This window comes from Panthera tigris, chromosome A1 (assembly GCF_018350195.1).
Source record: "Panthera tigris isolate Pti1 chromosome A1, P.tigris_Pti1_mat1.1, whole genome shotgun sequence".
Classification (NCBI taxonomy): Eukaryota; Metazoa; Chordata; class Mammalia; order Carnivora; family Felidae; genus Panthera; species Panthera tigris.
This window is the reverse complement of record NC_056660.1, coordinates 112,164,082-112,188,010: the sequence shown is the minus strand read 5'-3', so window position 1 is coordinate 112,188,010 and position 23,929 is coordinate 112,164,082. Positions and strand designations below refer to the sequence as shown.

Here is a 23,929-nt window from a genome sequence, read left to right as displayed (position 1 = left end):
TGCTGAGTACGCTCTGGTCATTGGTCGCGCCACTTTGGAAAGGGGGTTAAGGGCAGAGCTAGCGGGCAACACTCAAGCTCAATCTGCCTCCTACTTCGCCGTGAGCCAGATCAGTTTTAATGATACTTTCTCCTCTCTAGCTTTTACTCAGCGTCAATCAGGTAGTTGTTCTGCGAAGTGTTTTCTCAGAGCCCCTCTCAAAAAAAAAAAAAAAAAAAAAAAAAAAAAAGGAATCGCTGCCTTATCTGCAGAAAAAATTCCCTGTAAATGCTCCATGGAGACCTTCTCTACAGGGCAGTTGCTTCCACCTGGCCCTCTCTTTTGCTCTCAGAGCCTTTTGGACCTGAACCCTTCTAAGAGCCAGTTGTAGACCAGCACCATGTGATGATGGAAGGGCCTGAGGGTCCAGCAATGGGATCAGCTGCTCACGACTTCTTCCCACAGTAGGCAGGGGCCAGCGCTGGAGAACATGGGGTTGGGGGGGGGGGGCGGTGCGGGGAGCAGTGGATGAATAGAGCCAGCTGTGAGGAGCTGATTAGAAAGACCCTGAGAGGGAACAGAAAGATGTGTGATAACCTTGGCCATTTTCAAAGTTAACCTAATTCTAGGGAGTCTACTTTATGGGGGTTTAAAATAGTTTCAGGAGGTACCTGGCTCAGTAGGGGCACTAGAGCTTAGAGAATGTTTCACTAAAAATAGATTTGGTAGGTTATCTGATTCAGTAGGGCTAAACCATTGGGGGGGGGGTCACTCGGGTTTTGAGAACCTGAAGAACGCTAGGATGTTGCATCAGGCAAAATGCAGACAGGCACACAATTCCGCACACCGTTTGTGACGGATGTCTAAGGACCCAAGCTGGGGGGGATGGGGGGGTAGGGGAGATTTGCTAGGGCCAGAGTCCTCGGCCAGTGAGCGCCCAAGATCCCCTCCTGGCCCCTATCCAGGAAGCAGGACACATGAGCTGTAGACAGGGTCTCACCTGGATTAACCACGTCTTGGAATGCTAACCCCAACCACCCCCTGATGGTGTTAATTCTGTGAAAACCTCACAGAACATTTTAGTGAGGTCTTTGGAAATGTAGCCAAACCTCTCCAGCCTACAGTAATGGTAACCCGGCTAATCTGCATGACCCTTGGTTGCAGAGAAGATTAAATGGAATAAATGTAAGGAAATATGAGGGCCCCTGACTGGCATCCTGAAGTGGTGCCCAGCTGATAAGAGGAACCCCTTTTTTAGCTGTGATGTGGGGGACTGGGAGGGGGAGGAGACTGTAAAGAGACAGGACTCCTCCACATCTCCCAATGGGTACATCTAAAGGCAGTATGCAAAGTAGTCAGAGCACAAGCTCTGGAGTCTGAGCGGCTTGAAATCCCAGCTCCTCTGTTTGCTGGCCGTGGGACTCCACGCACATCATTTAATCTATTTTGGCCTGTTTTCTCATGTGTGAAATGGGTGCTCTTTCACCTAGCTCTGCAGGGTTGAAAATGAAATGTGCTAACAAACGTGAACACGCCAGCTAGCGTCCAGACGTTAGCTCGTCCTCTGAGCCTCAGGCTTGAGGCGGCAGTGCCGAAAGGTGAAGCTGAACCCAAAACAGGATGTGCTCTCACTAGGGCTCACTGTCTACTGTGACCACACACCAGTGTAAAGGGTCCCTGCAAGGGAAAATAGGAGTGGATGACTGGCTTAGAGGCTGCCTAAGCTTCCTGGGCCAGCATCGGCTACAGCCAGAGAGATCCCACGAGGCGCTTGGGATCCCTTGATACAATACAGGCCCAAGGCCTCCAGAGGTTAAAGCTGAGAAGTGCTAACGAAGACGGAGACAGCTGGCAAAGTATCTCTGTCTGCAGCCTTGCACTGGTTTCAGCCACCTAAATCAATGGCCTGGCCAGTTCAACTACACAGGCACTTTTTTTTAATGTTTATTTATTTTTGAGAGAGAGAGAGAGAGCACAATTAGGGGAGGGGCAGAGAGACAGGGAGACTCAGAACCTGAGACAGGCTCCAGGCTCTGAGCTGTCAGTAGAGGCCCACGCGGGGCTCAAACCCACAGATTGAGCCCCACAGAGTTCACGACCCGAGTCAAAGTCAGGCACTTGATGGACTGAGCCACCCCGGCGCCCCTACACAGATACTTTTGAAATAAAGTCGTAGGTAACTGGGCCTATGTAGAGATCGAATCTAGAAACCAGGCAGGGTTGGTGAGAGGGACTGGACTGGGGCTCCGCTTTTGCCAGCACTGTGACCCTGAATAATTTCATTCGCTTCTCTAGGCTAGAGATAGACTGGTTGAGCAGTAATGGGCCTAGCCCCACATTCTCCCCTGGAAAGCAGGGATGTGGCTGAGTTCATGTCTGCCCTCTATTGATACGCAGGGTAAGCGCACTACAATGCGGCAATTGGACATTTAGATGGATAGCAGGGCGGTAAGTCTGTACGCACACATCCTTCTGCCCTTTGCTCTTCCATCAGTCCCGTGAAGTCTTGGAGCCACCTCTGGAGAGCTGGACCTGGCAGGCTAGAAATATGAACGGGACCCATGGCATAGGCATTTGGGCCACTCTGCCCATAACCAGCCACTGGGAGCAGACAAGAGGGCTGAGCACAGGTTTCTGATGGGGGCTTAGGGGGAGGTAGGGTGGAAATTAGGGAAGGTGCCTGCAGATGCCAGGGACCAGGGAGAAGCAGCATAGGGCAGTGACTAAGAGCTTTAGCCCTGGCACTAGGTAACCTGACCGTGGCCATCCATGCTACGCCTGGATTTTGTTTCTGGATTTCCGGGAGCCTCGCTTTCCTCACCTGTAAGATGGAGATAATAACAGGACCTGCCGCACAGGATTTTCAACATCGCGTGAGACATCCCGAGCTCATGTTTGACATGCAGGAAGTGCTCTGAAGGCGAGCTGTTCTGATCATTAACCAGGATGACCATTTCAGAAGTGTTGGCAGCAGCACTAACAGCAACTGCTCTTCCTCGGTGAGTTGAAGTTCTTCAAATGGGACATGCTTTTGCCAACCGGTAAAGGAGCCTGCCCCTTTCCGGCAGCTGTGCCCAGAGCAGGAAGGCAGCTGTCCCCGGTCTTTTCTCTCTCTGCACATCCTCACTGAACTAGCTCCTCCACTCTAATGGCTTCAGGTGCTTTTCAAATGACTCGCTCCAGACCTGTCCCTGAGCCCATTCGATTATCTTCATTTGGACAGCTCACAGGGAACCTCAAGCTCTGAAACTGGTCATCTTTCTATAAACATTAGATCTTCCTTCAGTCTTCTCCATCTCAGTAAATTGCACCAGCACCTGGTTGCCCGAAGTGAAAGCCACAGTGGTCCTTCTTGACCCCAAACTCTTCATCTTCCCACATGCAGTCTACCACCTTCCACAAACCAGCCCACTCCATCTATCCCCTCCATCTCCACCATCGCCACCCAAATTTGAAGCCCAACATTCATTTTTTTCCTCTCTCCGATCAGAGCAACATATGAGCCCAATGTCTGCCTCGGGCCCCAGCTTATACTCCAGTGGCTTCTCTTTGCCCTCAGGATTTGCCACAAAGCCCTAATCTTGGCCTACAAGACCCAGCACCATCTGCCCGTCCCCCCGTCCCCCCACCCCCCCTGCCCAACCACTGCAGCCTCATTTCCTCATACTCTTTTGTACTTTTAACCCCTAGGGTCTCCCTGCCTGAGCTATTTGTCTCCCCTCCCTCATCTGGTGAATACCTTCTTATCCTCCAGGAGTAACTTAAACATCTCTCCTTCAAAAGGATGCCTAAGTTCTCAGAGAAGATCAGTTCCCTTCATTCATAGGCCCCAGTCAGCTCCCTTATCAGTCAGCTCCCTTATCATAGCTATTAAATAACTGTGTAATTTGGAGCCTCATGCCTCTCTCCCTGCTACCAAGTAAGTTGTATGAGGTCAGGGACAACATCCACTGTGTTCACTGCTGCCTTCCCAATGCCTAGCATAGTGTTAAACACAAAATGGACAATGAGTCTTTGTTGAATGAATTACAGTGGAAAGACAGAGCTAGCAGGTAAATTTGCCTGTGGGCTCTTCACCTGAACCCTTTGCCTTTCATTTTCGGCCTTAAACTAAACTTGTACCAGATACAATATTGAGTTGAACTCTCCTTATTGATTGGCCCTTCAAGTGGCTAGTTTCCTGGAGGTGGTAATCCACAAAACTGTGAGCAACTGACATCTCCTGTCTCCATCTATGTAACACCACAGTTATCACTGGGTCTCCCGCAGAGACTAAAGAACATGCAATTTAAGTTTGTACCCTTAGCTATTTCTGCTTGAATCACTCCTTTGCCTGCAGGGAAGTGGAGAGCTACTTTGTAGGATCATTCATGCTTTCTGGATTGTCTTGACTAAGAATCAATTAAATCGCTGCTTCACACATTGAGTTCCTCACCTCTTCGTGAACTTTATCAAAGATTTCCTTCTCAATGAGACCATCCCGGATCCTTGATCTGAAACCTGAGCTACCTTGCCCAACCCTAGATGTTTCAAAGCTCCCTTTCCTCCTTTTTCTCCTTAGAACTTCCCACTGCTCTATATATTTCATTGTTCTTGTTTTATGTCTCCATCGACTAGAATGAAGATCCTTGAAGGAAAGAACTTTGGTTTTATTCAGTTTACCCTACACCTGACATCTAATGTTACTCAAATGAATGAGCAAACCACCTGGTTAAATGCTCAAAACCAGAACAAAAATAGAGACATTAAAAAAAAAAAAAAAAGGAGCAGTCTTTTTCGTAAAGTCTCCTTCATTCTTCGTTTCTGCTTCTTCTCCACCTTCCAAACTGATCCGATAACCCTAACCAGATAGGGGTCAAAAACACTCAACTATGTTATAGCTTTGCCTCCCATGTGACAATGGACTCTCTTGCCACAGCTCTATCGCACTGCCTGGCATAAAGCTCGACTTGTAGTAAGCACTCGGGAAGGATCTGGTGAGAGTAAGTGAATGAGCAAGCAGTATGTACAGTCTGAACTGTCATAACAAAGGACAATCCCCACCCCTAAGTTTTTCACGTTACTTTCCAGGAGAACAATTGTGTCATCCTCACCCCTTGGCTTCCGTGTCCATCTCAAGGTGGCTTCTCTAGCTCCTGCCACCATATCTGCATCCTAGCCATTGGGAACGGGAAAGGGCCAAGGAGAACATTCCCCTTGGGAGCACGGCACTGAATGGTACCTATTTCTGCACCTATCCTTAGTCACGTGACCATCAGCTAGCTGAAAGGGAGGCTGGGAAGTGTGGTTTGCAGTTGGACACAGTGCTCCATAATTAAGGATGGGGAAGATGGGTATTGGTTAACTTCCGGCAGTTTACTAAACAGACAGTAAAAGGAAAATACCTTTGTTTTCGTATGAAGATCTTTGCAGTCTGACCATTTATACGTAACTAGCTGGTTTGTATTCACCATCTTCCCCCTCATTGCTCTACTTTGGCTGAAGCCAACTCTGTAAAATTTAAAGAATTTTATGTGAAGAAAATGCAATTGGGGAGTGTTTATCATTAATCTTACTAACGGATGCTGGGACAGCCCTTTGAATTCCTCTGTGCTTTTTCACCGCCTACAATCCCACATACACTCTTCAGCAAAATTAATCTTGTATTCGGAAGTACAAATATGGTCACTATGCTCTGCCTCTCAAAGGTGTTACTTGTGGTACCCAACCCAAATGCAGTTAAAGGCCTGTCCCTCATGCACAACAACTGGGGGTGCTATTATGAGATCTAAACGAGGGTGCTAAAATCATGCTACAGGGTTCATAACACTGCCACCCTCACAAGCCACGAAACATAAAAGCACTTCTTGGTTATTTCTCTGGTCAAACACATCCAGTAAACTGTGCCCTTCGACTTTCTGTGGGAAATATTAAGTGCCAACAGGGTAAAGCTCCAATTAACAGCGTTAGTTTTGTAGTTTCTCTAACCAACGATTCCGGGAACCTGGTAACTTTGGGGCAAAGATCTCAAAGTTCAAGGAGAAAGAAGAGATACTGGTCTTAAAATTTCTAAGTCTCCAATGAGGCCTGCAAATAAGAGATCTGATATTTAGGGGCGCCTGGGTGGCTCGGTTAATAGTTTGACTTAAGCTCAGGTCATGATCTCCCAGTTTTTGAGTCTGAGCCCCCATGAGGCTCTCTGCTGTCAGCACAGAGCCCATTTCAGATCCTCTGTCCCCTTCTCTCTACCCCTCCCCCACTTGGGCGTTCTCTCTCTCTCCCCGCCCTCAAAAATAAATAAAACACTTAAAAATGTTTAATTACAATTAAAATACTTAGTGCTGAGATATAAACCATTCAACTGAGATCACATTACATAATTGAAAAGATGAATTCTATGAGAAATCATAGCTTACTCTGTATTCTCATTCATTCCACAAATACTGGAGGCTTAGAATTTGTCAAGAACTGCCCTAACAGTGGGGACACAGGCCTGGCCTCAGACAGCTTCTATTTCCATGAGATGAGACAGTCTCTAAACAGGGTAAAGAGATAAAATCGGCAGTATGTTAGATGGTGACACATGCAATGAATGAAAAACTTGTTCTCCCAAACTCCCAAGGTCTTATCTTCCTTCTTTCTGACAGGCTGTTTCAAATCCCAAATGGCTTGGTCACTTCAGCAGTCTCATTAAAATACCTGGATAGCTAAGCTTGATGTTGTACATTTTGCAAAAAGTCTGCCATTCAACAAAAGAAGACAGTTAAGAGAGGACAATATTCTCTCGGGCATATCAAATCCAAGAAACGCTCTCGAACCAACTTCTGAGAATTCTTTCAAAAAACGAAGTACAGCTCTGTTCACAATCAGCTCAATTTTTGCCAAAGAAAGGAGAAGACGAACTGGAGGGCGTCTACCCCAACAGGTTAGAAGGGTACACGTGCTACAACACGTATATGTGTACCAATTAGCTACTGGTTTGTGTTTTTTTTAGTTTATCCTTTTCTGTACTGTTAAAACCCTCGGCATGGAGCACAGACAAAAATAGTATTTAAAATGAAGTAACATTTGAGGCTCCTGGGTGGCTCAGTTGGCTAGGCGTCTGACTTCAGCTCAGGTCATTATCTCACGGTCAGGGAGTTCAAGCCCTGCATTGGATTCTGTGCTGACAGCTCAGAGCCTGGAGCCTGCTTCGGATTCTGTGTCTCCCTCTCTCTCTGCCTCTCCCCCCCGCTCACACCCTCTCTCTCTCAAAAATAAACATTAAAAATTTTTAAAAAATGAAATGAAATAAAATAAAATGAAGAAACATTAGGTGAGATTTTTATTGGATAGGGAAAGGGGTAAGGGATAAAAACAAAAGTATGAGGAGCTTTCAAAATAGATCCCTGAATATCCAAAAACTGGCTCAGGGAACCGCCTCTCACAGAAATTTTACACACATCCAGCTGACACCATACAGATAATGAGCCTTGGGCACCAACCCGCATGCCCCTCCACCTCCCATCCCGCATACCCTAATACGGAGATGGTTACAAAAGTGACCGACAACTCTCCCTTTGATACCGTCCCTGTAGTCCCACCTTCCTTTCTTTAAACTACAACCACAAAATGACTTAGATCTAGGGAACACACAACCTTTTAAAAAAATCAAATCTTTATTAATAATAGGCTTACCAATTCAACAAATAGCAGTAGTTAACATGTTAAATTGAGGAACTTTAAAAAAAAAATGCTTCCTTCTTTGAACCATATATACTCCAGAGCTCTAAGTACTTTCTTATAAGCTTGCCCTAGCCTACTGACAGCCTCCTTATAAATATGTATAAAATCGGAACTGCATTGCAACTGCTGTAAATGTGGAACAGCATTAGCTATTGAGTGTCATATCTGAAAGAAAAATGAAGCAGTTGTCACAGCTGATCCCCTCATCACCTGAACTGTTTGGGCTGCAGCAATTTGAAAACTAATTATCTTAAATCAGAGAGAAGCCAACACCTCTCACTGTTCAGTGAAGGAGTATGCCAGAACAAATGCTTTTGAAAATGCTTTAAAAAAATGTTTCCAACACAGCCACTGAAGTCACTACTAAATACCTTATACTTAAAGTAAAAAGGCATAGGGAACTGATTTGCAGAAATGGATTCTTTTGATGAAGGCTTTTCTCCAAAAAGAAAAATAAGAGCTTTTGGATTTATTCTTTTGGGTTGAAATATTTAAGTGTGAGTTTTTCTCCTCTTCTAGTGGGGAGCACAAAGATTCACACCATCCTCTTCTAATTAGAATGAGGTTGCATTTCTCCTATATACAACACAGTGGTGGTAAAAGTATGTACTCGGTGGGGCTAATAAAACTAACGTGTGATTTAAAAAAAAATTTTTTTTAAGGAGAAAATAATAACAAAGCCACCTGGCAAGGCGGCTAATCAAGGGTTGATCTACTGAAGTCAAGCAGCATCAGAAATAATTCCTGTCAATTAAAGAAGAAGAAATACAAGAGATAATAAGAATAAAAATATGAGTTCTTATGTGCCAGGCACTGCTCTAAGTACCTTATTTGTATTTTCTTTAATCTTTCCCAAAATACTATACAGTAGACTTTCACTTTACAGATCAGGAAACTGAGGTACAGAGTGGTTAATCAACTTGCCTAAAGGCACAAAGCGAACAGAACTATGAGGCCCAGGACTCCCACGGAGGCAGGCAGAACCCATAGCTACTACTCTACCTCCCAATCATGCAGTCAAGACCGCTCTTTTACAGACAGATCTACAGAAGGGAAATTAGCGGTTAAATGAAAATACCCCAGACTCTAGATCTAAATACTTTTTCAAAATCCAACTAAACTACACTAAGCTAAACAAAGAAAACACATCAACTCTCTTACAAACAGAATGAAGAAACACTACATTCTGAGCCAATCTCCCACCGAGGAAGGAGGCATGGTATATCCATTTCCTATTGTTAGCACACACAAACAGATAACACAGCCAGTCACAGCGACTGGTCAACTCACCCTTTTTAAAAGTCCATTCAGTCAAAGACGTTATGTCAAAAGAAAGTACCAAAAGAAACCCCCTTCCCCCCCAACACACACACACACACACACACACACACACACACACACACACACAAAGACCCAACAGACACATAAGCAGGTTTTGAGATTTATTAAAATAAAGTATTAGCAAACAATATGCAAAAACAAAGTTCTTAAGAGTTATGGCTTTGAAAAAGCACAGTATAGTAAAACCTAATACATTTTTATAAGTATCAAAAAGGTAACAGAATTGAAGCATATTGCTAGAATTTCATTTTCTACCACATAAACAGAAGCAGAACAAGAAGCGGACCTATACTGCAGCCACTGGTTTGGTCTTTATCATCTGCATATGAGTATCTTTTTAAGAGAAGATGGGCAGGTACACACATACATCCAGTTCTCATGATTACAATCCGATCCGATTTTAAAATAAGTGATCCTTAAAATGCAATTTTAACCAAACAGATTAAGAAGACAACAGCTTGCCCAACTATTATCTTCAAGAGTCCCTACATATAAAATACTTCGTGAATAAATCAAAGGAACATTATCTCCAATGATATTAGAAAGGAATATCTGACTCTAAAAATGTCTTCTTTATAAGGAAAGTGGGATTGTTTGGCCTCACTGTAGTTTTATTATAGTTAATACCAGCTAGTATCAAGAAGGCACTACTTACTAATGGGGGGCAAGAATCTACCTGTACACAAAATTCTGAACTTTTTAATAACAGTATCTTCAAATAAATCCTTAGAGGACAATGGTTTATAATGATTGCTAACAATTTCAAGAATTGAATTATTTGGATGAAAACCATGCACACCTTTTTCACTCTGCCATGAATGACAGAAGAATCCTACTCTATGGCTGGATGTTTTCACCCAAACATCCCATCATTTGTTTAACAGCAATTGCTACCAGCAAATATTATATCACACGCTCTTACTTTTTAAAAAAAAAAAAAATTGCTATGTAAAATACCTCTCATTGGTTTTTACAAACCATCCAATTTTAGGGTAACACTTCAGTTGTAACACAGTAGTATTTTAGAAGTTAAGTTTCTATTGTGAATAATCCAATAAAACAAAGGCTTGATAAACACTGTTACCTCTCATAATTAGGAAATGCTGAACTATAACCCAGTGAATTCCAAAGAACTGTCCAAGCTTCTGTCCAGCAGGCAAAAGTCTTTATGCAGAAGAAATGCCTTGAAGTCTCACTTTCCATACATGCATCTTCTGTGAGAAGAAAACCTCTCCCAAATCCCATCTCTATCAAAGAGGAAAATGCTGCTGCTCTGGAGGAAATGGGTCTCAAATAAGAGCCTGCCCCCCAGAAAGCTGCCCTAGTTAGTATCTCAAGAGACCACCCACAAACCAATGTATAGGAAAACTACCTCCCAGAAAAATCACCAAACATGCCTGAAACCACCATGCTAACTACTATCTTAGAAGATCCTTGCTTATCTAGCTGATGGGTATGAAGAGAACACATATTTATATTCCTACCTGAGAGAGTGAACAAGGATTTAAGTAATACAACAAAGAAGGGCTCTGATCCTCTTAAAGGTTAACAGATCCAAAACTGAAGTCATCATCGGAAGCTCAATTATCAAGAGTCTTCCTTCTTCAGTAAGTATAAAAGACATTAACACATTTTAAGTGGGGAAGTGATAACGATTCAAAGGAACACTGAGCAAACAACCATAAAGAGAATAAAGAAATGGATCCAAGCTGGCATATCAGATGCTTTCTAGAACAGAAATAGAGTACTTAAACAGGTACCATCAGACTTCCTGGAGGTTCTCTGCTACTGGCAGGAGTTCATATTGTCTACAAATCTTCTCCTTCAACAGAACACTGTGACAGAACTGTTTCCCACAGGTACCCTGTGAGCCCCAGTTCTCATCTTGACAAGAGATTTCAGATGGGACCACGTCTTGATCATTTTACATCTTAAAAGGATATCTTACTCTCAAATGTTATGAAGAGTATCAAGTAGCTACATCCTCTTTCTATACTATTAGGTATAGCTCACTGAACTACCTAGGAATCTTACTGTGGATTTCAACTAAGAAACCCAGCCAATTCTATTACCATAGGTTCCTTACATAATAATAAAATGTGAGAAATGATTTATATTCTGATGTATATACTTGGCATTTTGATTGATGTCTTAATCTCTAAAGAAAAAGTGTTAGCTTCAGAAGATCAATAACATGCCTAATAGTTTACATTCTAAAATATAAGCCAGGCAATACCAAACAGACCATAATACTTCATTATACAAACACGCTGGTCCAAATGCAACTCTTAAATTGTTTTTCCAAATATTTTTTTCTTGGGTTAATTCATTACTCAGATGAATTTTCATTCTATTTCTCTTTTTGCATTTACCAACCTGGTTGTAATTTTATTATTCCCAGGCTCTACTCTTTTCAGCTTGCAAATATTAATACGAAATGTCTGATTGTTCTAGTGGTGATGTTTTCATAAATTTGACCATGAAACATTCCAAAGTCTAAATAAAAATTTTAAACTGTAATTTTCTGAAATGGTTTCTTTCAGAAGTGTCTTCATTGGTCAGAATTTTAGTTTTTAAAATCTTACTGGCAATTTTTACTTCCCATCCATAGATTTTGGACACCCCTGGGAATTACAGAAGCAACTGCATAAAATTTTCAGTTAAAATCCAGGGGTATATAGTAAATGACTTTTAGTTAAGACCACAGGCTTCTACTCTTCCATGGAACTCTGAACGGTCAATAGCTTCAGTAATGACCTTCATGAGACACAACTCCTTAAGGAAAACACAGAAAAGACCAATCGCATAAAATCTCAACAACTCTAAAGACCATAACATGAATAAAAACAATTTTTAATTAAATCAATTGAAAACATCAATAAAACAATTCAACAGTTTCCACCAGTTCAAGTCCATGGAAGTTGATTACATGTATCCGTCATTCAACGTGGGTGGTTTCTTCCTACACATTTGTTCCAAAGATTATGCCATAAGCCTGGTAAGTAAAAGAACGACGTAAATAGCTAGGTTCTAACACTAGGCAAATAATTCTCTTTCATGTGGCTGACACAAGTGTGGAAGATTAAGAATGCAGGTCACGTAAAACTTACTTACGTTGAAGGCTCAGGTGACTGTCAGAAAGTATCCTTTGACCCAGCAAAGGACTGTGAGCTGAAACATATATGGCACTTCATCTGACAGAACTAAAGCCATCCACTGGCTGCACTTTGTAAAAGCAATAAATAATGTCACAGAAAAAAGGAACTGTACTCTCCTTTCCTCAAAAAATGCAGAAAGGGCAAAGGAGAGAAAGTCAAACCAAACTAGCACTTTAAATAGAAGACTGACATGGCTCCATATACTTTCAAAAGGCACCAGAAAATAGCTTTCTCTGAGAGGTAAATTAGGTCACTTTTTTTCAAAATAACATCTTTGTTCTCATGCCATAACCAAGTGTCCATTTGGCTGCTCTCTAGAAAGAGAGGTTAAAAGTCCTTCCCTCAAGCATGACTGAACGAACAGGTATTTTAGAGTTTTCGTGTCTTTCCTCTCCGAGGACTAGTGTTCTGGGACATTAGCATCCATGGAAGTGCTAATAAATGGGAAAAAAACAGAGCATACGTGAAAACTGAGAGAATAGTCTGCATTCTCTGATATGTGACTATTTCAAAACCAACTATCTCAACAACCACTGCTTACTCGTTTAAGTACCAGACCAGCAGCCCCAACCTAGGGTCAGACCGAAGAGGTTCTTACGGCTACCGTACACAGGTCCTTTCCTTACTAGGGGCAACTGACGCCAGTAAGAGCGATGGGAGGGGTGTGTGACTTTCCAACACGAGTGACACCCAGAGAGTGGTAGGCAATTAGAAAGGCACCTTACATTGGAGCTACAGAATAACAGTCTTATAAACTAGGTCGAAAATACAAAAAAGGTAGAAAAAGTCTAACTTCCTACAACTGTAATCTATAAACCGCAGTGTTTGTTAATACAAAAGGGGTACCAAGTAAGTAAGGATGAGCATCGAAGTCCAAGTCACTTGAGTGTGTTACGCAAAAGGTTACACTAAAAACTGTCACCCATCAAAGTGCAAAACAGAAGATTAATGCATGTCAAAGTTAGAGTTCTTGCAACAGTGGCCAAAAGTAGCCAAGCTGAACAAGGCCACGCATGCACTAGCTATAAAGTAGTACTTGGGACAGACTCGGAGTAAATGACATATACTGGAGATCTGGTGTTTACAATAATTTTTCTTAAAAAAAGGAAATGTTTTACAAAAGATATACTGAATGAAGCCACAACAGACTGACAAACACTTAGCTGTAGTAAATGTACATTTTATGACATCATCTAGAAAACTATCACTTTGCTTTTACTGAACACTACTTGTGAGAGCAGTGCATAGTGTTCCTTCAAATAGAAGATTTTTTTTTATAGTTTCTTTTCAGCTCCTACCACATGCTTTCAGAAAACAACGAACTACACTTTCTTAACACTGGTAGGACAAAGAAACTGGTACATTTCCTGTAGGGTTAAAAGTAGAAGGGAAGAATTTTCACCACATACTTTCTTTTTCTATTATAATTTTTCATCATGTGATGCATTATATTTTTCCAAGAAACTGAACAAATAACAGGTTGTTGGGACAATAAGGCAAAATTATGTTCCAGTTTAAGATCAACGCCAAACCTGTGAATTTGGGGTACAATACTTCTACTTTACATTTTTCACAACACTTTTGAGAGTTAATCACATGAACACGAATAACAAACAAATGTAGATTCGTCACAAAATACAAATGTATTGGTCACAATTATGTAGAAAAAAAAAAGGTGTAATATCTGTTTTCCATGTAAGCTCACAGTATCTGTACTGAAAAGTTTCCCTAAAATTAAAACGAGTCCACGAATAATATAATTGAAAAGACTACTTCTGCACTATGAGACGGAAGATATGGGGTTCAGAGGGGAACCCATCTGAGTAAGGACTTTATCCAGCCACTGAAGAGGCCCATGAAGATGAATCTCAATCCAACACGGGGTGCTGGTAACATCCTGCCGGTGATATTCTGCTCCCCAGCCCTAAGAAAATGAAAAGATATCACAGCAAAGCCCTCTTTAAATTGTAAACCAGTCTAAACCAATTTTAACATACTAACAAAAAGATACTTTAACAACAGAGATCACAAAACCAATCTTAGGATTCACCATGGAATTCAAAGCAACAGAGTTGCAGAACTTTTGGAAAGAGATAGGAGTCCCTTAATAGAAATCCTTGGAGCAAGATAGGTTTTAGAATTCTTTTTTTTAAGTTTAGAAAGTTAATACAGTACAATATCTCATAATTAAAACATAAGTATTTCTGCAGTGAGATACATTCTCACTTAATAAGATAAACAAAACTTACAGTCTCATGTACATTCACATCAGATTTTGTTAGGAAAAAAAGCTTTTAGTTTTTAGGTCTGGGGTTTTTTTGTGTGTTTTTTTTTAACTATCAGTTAAGGAAGGCACTGTAGATCTCATCAATGCATGCAAATGTAATTAATGTAGCTGGGATGAAGGAAGCTGGAATATTTTAACCTAAAACTCTAGATAAAGATTAAAATATATTTTTTCACTTTTATTTGCCTGGATTTACCAAATCCTCTGCTTTACTGCTTAAAGTAGTGCTGGCATGGATAAATTAGGCTTAGGGGTGGTGGAGTAGAAATTAAATATACAAAAGTTAGGTTTCTATGGAGAGGGGCATGCCTTCGGGGCTGCTGATAAAGTGATGCATAAAACAGACCTATAGCAAAACAGTAAGGAAACACTGGACTATTCTTCTGAATGTCAAAAGAAAAAAAAAAAAGTCCACATGCAGCATTTCACAGATGCTCTTCTTTGGCTAAATCCTTAAGGACCAAGTGGATGTAGTACAGGATGCTTAAATGTATCAACTAAAACTTTTCCCTAATTTTACCCCTAATTTGGGGTTTACTCATGAACCATCATCTTTGGAATGCCAATGAAATCAGGCCAAGAGCAAATGATAAATTTGAAACATTCAACTTTGCAAATCCTTAATAACAGAGGTTAAATACCTGGAAGATAATATTAGTATTCTGAAGAATTTTTTAAGTCACTCCAGTGGGATCTAATAACAATTGAAATTGCAGAGGTTAAGGAACTTGAAAAGCAATTTTAATGTGAAATGCTTTCTAGCAATTTGGTCTTTAATTGAAATTCTTTATAAATTCAGCCCCTATTCATATCAAAATCATTGTCAGTATTATGCATTTTATAATGTCTGGATTATAAAATTACTACTTAGACCTATTGAGTGGTTAAAGCCTTAAATTCAACAACATCATTTAAAAACCTATTAAGTCAAGTCAAAAGTAAATCCCACCTTGCATTTTAAGAATTACTTTTTAGAATCATAACCTATAGAAATATGAACTACATATTTACAGTGACTCAAATTTAGCTACAGCTTACAACCCACTCACCTTGACAAAACTCATTCGAATGGTACACATTTTGGTGAGCTCATACACCGCCTCAAACCCATGGTTGACAGACTGAGCCAGAAGCTGAGCAAACTCTTGATTGTTAAAAATTTTGAGGCTGCAACTGCTGGGAATCTTACAGACAGTGGTAGGATGAAAGCCGTGATGAAAGTTGCAGTTCCTACTCTGTACAAATATGCTGCTGTCACTGAGGCACTCCGCATACACCTCGCCACCAACGTAGTACAGATGAACACCTTAAAAAGACGAGCATTCCAAGACTCACCTTAATAAATCAGTATAATGAAATCAAAGAGGCTGTATGGGGTGCAACCAAGAACACCCACTAATCCACAGCAACCGCGCAAAGTCTGGAGGTAGAAGCTACCACTAGAGGGCCTATGGTGCCGAAGACAAGGAAGAGGTTAATGTCTGCCTAAATTCTACAGTGGTCCTCAGGTAACCAAGACTTAACCCTCAGTCTGGCAGATTATTACGTTTATCAGCTCTTAAGTTGTCTTCTCTTTGCCAACAATCACTTGTTAGCTCTATGAGAGAAAGCGAAGGCAAAAAGACAAAAAAGGCACCTATGATGAGTCCTTTTAAAGGAAAGCTGGCGCTCTTAACTATCATAGAGTCAGTTGGCAGAGTGTTTTGCACTTTTTACTAATGGAGGGTACAGCAGCATTCAAAGACCCTAAATCCTCTCTGCTGTCAGCACAGAACCCCCCTGGGATCCTCTGTCCCCCCTCGGGATCCTCTGTCCCCCCTCTCTCTCAGCCCCGCCCTTGTTCGTTCTCTCCCTTTCAAAATAAATATATAAACTAAAAAAAAAAAAAAAAAAAAAAGAGACCCTAAACCACATATGTAATTTCAGTTCACAGGAAGGGGTTCTAAACAGCAGATTTATTTCACTTCCCCTAAAAAGAATGGTTTTTCTATTTAAAAAATATATATGTAAATAATATATAAATGTAATTTCAATATTAAAACTTCAAATTATGTAGTTAAAGTTTAGGTTATTTCCAACTTTTCACTACCCAAACAGTGTTAATAAGACCATCTTTATAACACATACCCCATACACATGTGAGTCACAGACTTGTATCAGGCTGTGATACGAAAAGCTGTGTTTTGTTTCTGAGCAAATAAAAATGGCACATAGAAGAAGGGATCCTAGAACTGGGTACTAGAAAAAAAGGGAAAACAGATTCCAGAACTAAGAATTCACCAAGTAGATTTCTCTTAAATTACCCTACTATAGTGCGAAAATCAACGCATAGAAGTGAGGCATTTCACCTACAAAATTGCACCAAGATGGCAAGAGTCAAAAAAGAATGGAAACTTTCTTTTCAACTTATTTTTGGCCATAGTATTTTGCTGAATCTCTTCTACAAGAAATCACTTTACAATGATAATTATGTACATCTTCTCCTAACTTGAACTAAGACTTTCTCAAGTCAAAGAAGCCAAAAACAGCAAGTGGTAAAAACTACACTTCTTAGGAGACAGGTAATACACTCCACCTGGGATAGGTTTCCTTCCTGGCCACTTGATGCATGGGACTCTGCCCTTTCACTGAGGTGTGGAAAGTTCCTTGTTTGTTGTGGCAACTGCCTTGCAGGATGAAATATAAATAAAACCTTGTTACCTGAATTTAAAAGGCAGGAGGAATAGTGGTGAAGCCACTGGAAACTTGTATCATTCAAATTGGATTCCCTACCTGTAACCCGGCTCCTCCAACATAAGAGAAATTCTTACAAGGCACTTCAACTCAAAATACTCCACAAATACCTCAATTAATAAATTCTACTCTTCCACCAGCACTCCTATATTTCACAAATATTTGCTGTGTATTTACTATGAGCCAGGCACTGCTGAAAATACTGCTATGAACAATGCGTATTTCTGTAAAGCTTACATTCCAATCAGGAAGATACTCAAAAAATAAACACAGAAATAATATAATTTCAGATCCTAAGTACTAAGAAGTAAAACTAAGCAGGATAAGGAAAAGAGGACTGATTAGGTCTTAATACATTCACCAGCAGAACTGGAGAGCAGCACCCATGCTCTAGGCTCATCTTACGCGCCAGCACCTTCCATGATACATGGTAAACGGCAAGTAGAGCAAAGGACTCATTTCAACTGAACGCAGGGAAATGACAAAATTACCTTTTCCAATATGTCGCCTAGTGTTTTCAATTGTTGAATTACGATTAACGTTTGACAACAGCCCTAAGCAGAATCTACTTTTGTTATTTGAAGGGTCTGTGAATCCATCCACTAACACGCTAGTAGAAGATGCATGAAAAGCCTCCCCAACACGATTGTTTAATTCATAGTAGACAATTGAACACCAATGTTTGGGCTCCTCATAGGCAACAGGCTGAACATCTGTAAACAAACCAGACAAAAATACAAAAAACAAAACATTTAATGAGTGAATTAGAAACCCCAGATTCTTTGTTTCCCTTTAACCAAACCCAAGCACTCTATGAAAAATACTTTCAGATATTCCACTTAAATCTCATTGTTCCTCCCTGGCTTTGAGTCTGTATCAAAAAAAAAAAATGCCTTGAATATGATGATTTGAAAAATTATCAAATACAAATACAAGGATAGGCAACATCACATTTATTTTTTTTCTTTAAAATTTTTATTACTGATGTATAGTTGACATACAACATCACTTTAGTTCCAGGCATACAACGCAGTGATTAGATAATCCCTATACATTACTCACCACTCACCACAATACGAGCAGTTACCACCAGTCACCACACAACATTACACAACACATGTGTAAAATCATATGGTATTTGTCTTTGTGACAAATTTGTATTTGTGACTTATGTCACTTAGCAGAGTAACCAGCCTCTAGATCCATCTATGTTGATGCAAAATGGCAAGATCTCATTTTTATGGCTGAGTAATATTCCACTGTGTATAAATCTCCTTTATCCGCTTATGTACCAATGGACACTTAGGTTGCTCCCATATCTTGGCTATTGTAAATAATGCTGCAACAAACACAGAGGTGCAGATATCTTTTCAAATTAGTGTTTTCAAAAAAAAAAAATAGTGTTTTCACTTTCTCTGGATAAATAACCAGAAGTGGAATTACTAGAAAATACAGTGTTTCTATTTTTAAATTTTTGAGGAATCTGCGTATTGTTTTCCACAGTGGCTGCCCCAATCTACACTCCCACAAATAGTGTACCAAGTTCTCTTTTCTCCACATCCTCGTCAATCCTTATTTCTTGCCTTTTTGATACTAGCTGCTCAGCCTGGTGTGGGGTGGTGCCTCACTGTGATTTGATTTGCATTTCCCTGATGATTAATGACACTGAGCATCTTTTCGTATGTCTGTTGCCATCTTTATGCCTTCTTTGGAAAAATGTCTATTCAGATCCTCTGTCCATAGATGCAAAAGACACAAAAGACATATCTGGTACAGGACTATTACCCAAAATATACAAAGAACTCTTAAAATCCAACAAGAAAATAAATAACCCAATTAAAAAAAAATGGATTAAATACATAAACAGCCACCTCAAAGAAGATAGACACATAACAAATAAGCATATAAAAGAGGCCCCACATTGTATGCCATCAGTAAATGCGAATTAAAATAGCAGTAAAATACCACTATAGATGGCAGTGACATTATAGGGACATATAGGGACATTAGAATGGCCAAAATCCAAAAGAGGGCCAACACCAAATGCTGGTGAGTATGTGGAGCCGTAAGAATTCCGATTCACTGCTAGTGGGAACGTAAAATGGTACAGCCACTTTGCAAGACAGTTTGGCAGTTTCTTACAAAACTTAACATACTCTTACCATATAACCATATACCAGCAAACACGCTCAGTATTTACCCAAAGGAGCTAAAAATGTATTCCACATAAAAACCTACGCATAGATGTGTACAGCAGCCTTATTCATATCTGCCAAAACTTAAAAGCAAGCAAGATGTCCTTCAGTAGGTGAGTGGATAACAAACTCTGGTACACCCAGATGACAGAATATTATTCAGCTCAACAGATACATGAGCTATCAAGCCATGAAAAGAGATGAAACTTAAATGCATGTTACTCTGTGAAAGAAACCAATGTGACGAGGCTGCATACTATAGGATTCTAATTAGATGACGTTTTGGAAAAGGCAAAACTATGGAGACAGAAAAATTACCAGGAGTCAGAGGGAATGAGGGGTGAATGAGGGATGAGCAGGCAAAGCATAGAGGATTTTTAGGGCCGTGAAACTATTCTGTATACCATAGGTATACTTCCATATACTTCGCTACTACATTCATTTGTTACAATCCACAAAACACACACCAAAAACGGCCTCTAATGTAAATTATCAATTTGGGATGATAATGATGGTAAAGGCAGGTTCATCGATTGTAAGAAATGGACCACTCCAGTGTAGGGTTTTGGTAGCTGGCCAGGCTGTGCATGTGTGGAGGTGGGGGTGAGAGGTGAGAATGACCTGTACTTTTATACTCTTATTTGCTGTGAACCTAAAACTCATATAAAAAATAAAGTCTGTTGAAAACACACACACACACACACACACACACACACACACTCACACACACACACACACACAACTAAGTGAGCATTAACTTTGGTAAAAGGTGGTATACATACTAATGTTAAAGGCCAGAACTGCCTATGGAAAAAGATTTATACATCAACTATCGGCCAAAATCTTATTGTTGTGAAAGTCAACAATTCCTAATGGATGCAATGGACGGGAGGGACACATGAAACTCTTCTTCCAATGCTCACAGGGTTTCTTTCTTGAGGCTGAAATGCGGAAGATAAGTGATGAACCCTCAAGTTTTCTTTCAAAAAAGACAGACATAAAAAAATGTCCAAAAACCCTTAAGAGCGGCTATGTGGCCGAGGCAGGCCATGCAAAAGAATTGGTTAACTTTTATAAACTCAACACTGGTTATTCAACTGCAAAGAATTCAGATAAGCAGGACCAGAGAAAAATAAACCAATGTGGACCCATAAAGAGAAGTCCTAAGAGGTCAGAATTTAAAGAAGTTTATACAAAAGATGGAACAGGGAGGGGCCCATAACCAGACGCAGACAAATGAGTTTCAGGCAGTTTTAAGAATAGTATCAGGAAAGCCAGAGCCAAGCAGAAGCTTGCAGAGAAAAAATGCTAAGCACAACTAAAAAGACAATTTTGGTTTGGAAAAAAAGAATGAAGAGCTTTGTCTCTGCTCAAGACAAGGGACACACTGTCAACTGGCAATTCAAGGTGCTACAGTTTAACTCTGAGTTCCCTTCTGTCACCTATCTGTCAAAGAAAACAGAGAGAAAAAACACAAAATAGGACTGAAATGACAGGAAACTTCGGTGAAAAAAGACATCTAAGGAGGGCAAGAAGACTTGAGTGCCAAGTTCCTCTAAAGGGACTAAGCTGTTAGGCCGAGACAAACAGTACAGCAAGGAGTGTCTCACACACAACAGCAGGAAACTGCACTCCGCCCTCTGCACAGTCAGGAGAAAGAGGAAAAGGAAGATGACAGGTGAAGTAAATCCTCTCCGTATTTTCAAGGATGATGAGAACACCATTCACTGGGTATTTCCTGACGCGGTATGCCATGGTCATTACACAGAGCATCTAATCCAATCAACAACTAACAATTCCTGTGCAGACATTCTCTCTGTTTAATTTACAAATGGAGAAAGGGAAGCTGAGAGATTTAAAAAGCCATCTTAGGCTGCAAAGCGAATAAGGGGAGGTGCAAGAATTCACATCCAGAAATTGATGTCTGAGACATTTTGATCCAAATGAAGGGAGATTCTATGAATTACAAGAAAATTAGTATGACAAAATTCCTAGATAAATTCTAGACCTTGAAAAAGCAAAGATATTACTCACACATTAACAAAACTACTAGGGAGGCCTGAAATTTAACTATCTTGAGAAATGCGGGGGTCCTGGGAAAACACATGTGACATACACTCATATGGCATCATCACAAACACATGCAAAGTACATAAAAACACCATCCTTTTAAGAAATGTGTAAAATGGCAGTACCTTACTTCTTCTAACTGGTCATATACCAAGGAGTTTAAGGTCTCAAAACACAGTGACTTTAGAAAGACAATGAGATACCACTTCACACCCATTAGGATAGCCATTATATAAAAAAACAAAAATGAAACAAAACAAGAAACATGGAAAATAACAAGAGTTGGCAAGAATGCAGAGAAGTGAGGACTCTAATGCCCTGCTAGGGGAAATGTAAATGGTACAGCCGCTGTGGAAAAAAAGTTTGGCAGTTCCTCAAAAAGTTAAACAGAATTACCACAAAATCCAGTCATTCTACTACCAGGGATAGGATCCAAATGAATTAAAAGCAGAGAGTCGAATAAATACCTAGACAACAATATTCATAGTGGCATTATTCACTATTCTACCAAAAGGCAGAAACAACCCAAATGTCCATCAACTGATAAATGGATTAACAAAATGTGGCACAGAAGTGCATATAATAACGTGCATACGAGAGAACACATTCAGTCTTTAAAGACATGAGATTCTGACACATGCTATAACATGGATAAACCTTGAAAAGATTAGGCTGAGTGAAAGAAGTCAGCCACAAAAAGACAAATATTGTATGATTCCACTTAGATAGGCAAATTCAGAGACAGAAAGTAGAATGGTAGCTACCAAGGAGCTAAGTGGAGGGGGGATGGGCAGTTACTGTTTAATGGGAAGAGTTCTGTTTGAGATGATGGAAAGTTCTGGAAATGGATACTAGTGATGGTTGCACAACACTGTGCATATACTTAAGGATACCAAATTGCTCACTTTATCAACAGAGCCCTCAAAGTATATGAAGCAAAAACCAACAGGAATGGAAGTAGAAATAAAGGATTCAACAGCAATAGTTGGAGATGCCCCAACCTGCAATCGCACACTCTCAATCACTGATAGAAGAATTAGAAAGAAAATAATCAAGGATAGAGAGGACCTGAACAACACTACTAACTTGATGTTACTAAAATCCACAGGTCTTAAGACATCCTGCGGTATCAGAATATACAGTTTTTTTCCCACATACACATGGAATTAGTCTCTAAAATAGACCACTGCTCTGCCAGAAGCTGGCAAACCTTTTCTTCCCGCTAAATCCGGCAAGACACAAGAAGGATTAAATTCCATGACCAAGTGAGATGCAAATATTTTAGATTTTGAAAGCTACAGACTATCTTTGTCACGTATTCATCTTTAACAATTCTTTTTTTTTTTCATTTTTTTAAATGTTTATTTATTTTTGAGAGAGAGACAGAGTACAAGCTAGGTAGGGGCAGAGAGAGAGGGAGACACAGAATCTGAAGCAGGCTCCAGGCTCTGAGCTGTCAGCACAGAGCCCGACGCAGGGCTTGAACTCACGAACCGTGAGATCATGACCTGAGCCGAAATCGGACGCTTAACCAACTGAGCCACCCAGGCAACCTCAACGACACTTTAATAATCTAAAAACCATTCTTAGGTCACAGGCTGTACAAAAACATGCATAAAACAATTCTCAGTAAGTTTTAAAAAGAACGGAACTCATACAATTTAGGTTCAATGCTTTATATTCCCACAATGGAATTAAATTAGGAACCAACAGAAAATACTGGGGAAATCCTGAAATATATGGAAACTGATGAACATGTTGCTAAATAAACAAAGGGTCAAAGTAAGAAATCACAAGGGAAATTTAAAAATATTGTGAACTGAATAAATCTGAAAACAAAACGTATCAGAAGTTATGGGTTTGAACTCCTATGCTAAAAAAGAAACAACTCAAACCAATAACCTAAGATTTCACCTTAAGAAACTATAGAAAGAGAAGCAAACTAAGACTAGAGTAAGCAGAATAAAGAAAGTAAGACAGACTGGACTGGAAATCCGTGAAAAAGAGAAAAGCTGGTTCTTTCAAAAGATCAACAAAATTAACAACCCTTTAGCTAAAAACCAACCAAGAAAAAAAAGAACAAGACACAAATTACCAAAATCAGAAATGAAGTCATCACCACTAACCCCCACAGAAGTACCACAAAAAACTTTATGTCAACAATTAGACAATCTAGACAAAGTGAACAAACTCCTAGCAAGATACAAATTACCAAAACTGACTCAAACAAACAAACAAACAAAAAACCCAGAGACTCTGAAGAGAATGACAGAATCAAGGAAATTGAACAGGAATTAAATTTCCCCACAAAGAAAAGTCCAAGCCCAAATATCTTCACTGGTAAATTCTATCAAATATTTAAAGAAGAAATAATACAAACAAACTCTTCCAAAAATAGGAGGGAACAGTTACCAACTCATTCCATGATGTCATTATTACCCTGATATCAATGCTGAATAAAG

General features: G+C 40.1%; 1 protein-coding gene across 2 annotated transcripts in view; it reads right to left on the bottom strand.

Annotated features, from left to right (window-relative positions):
• Positions 1–9,112: 9,112 nt before the first annotated feature.
• Positions 9,113–23,929, bottom strand: part of SMAD5 (SMAD family member 5) — a 48,643-nt gene continuing 33,826 nt past the window's right edge. For both annotated transcript variants that reach the window (XM_042984410.1, XM_042984414.1), the window contains 3 exons: positions 17,694–17,915; positions 15,519–15,775; positions 9,113–14,106 (listed from right to left, as the gene is read on the bottom strand). In XM_042984410.1, coding sequence (XP_042840344.1) covers positions 13,963–14,106; positions 15,519–15,775; positions 17,694–17,915 — 623 coding nt within the window. In that variant the 3' untranslated portion in view covers positions 9,113–13,962. The remainder of the gene's footprint in view (positions 14,107–15,518; positions 15,776–17,693; positions 17,916–23,929) is intronic.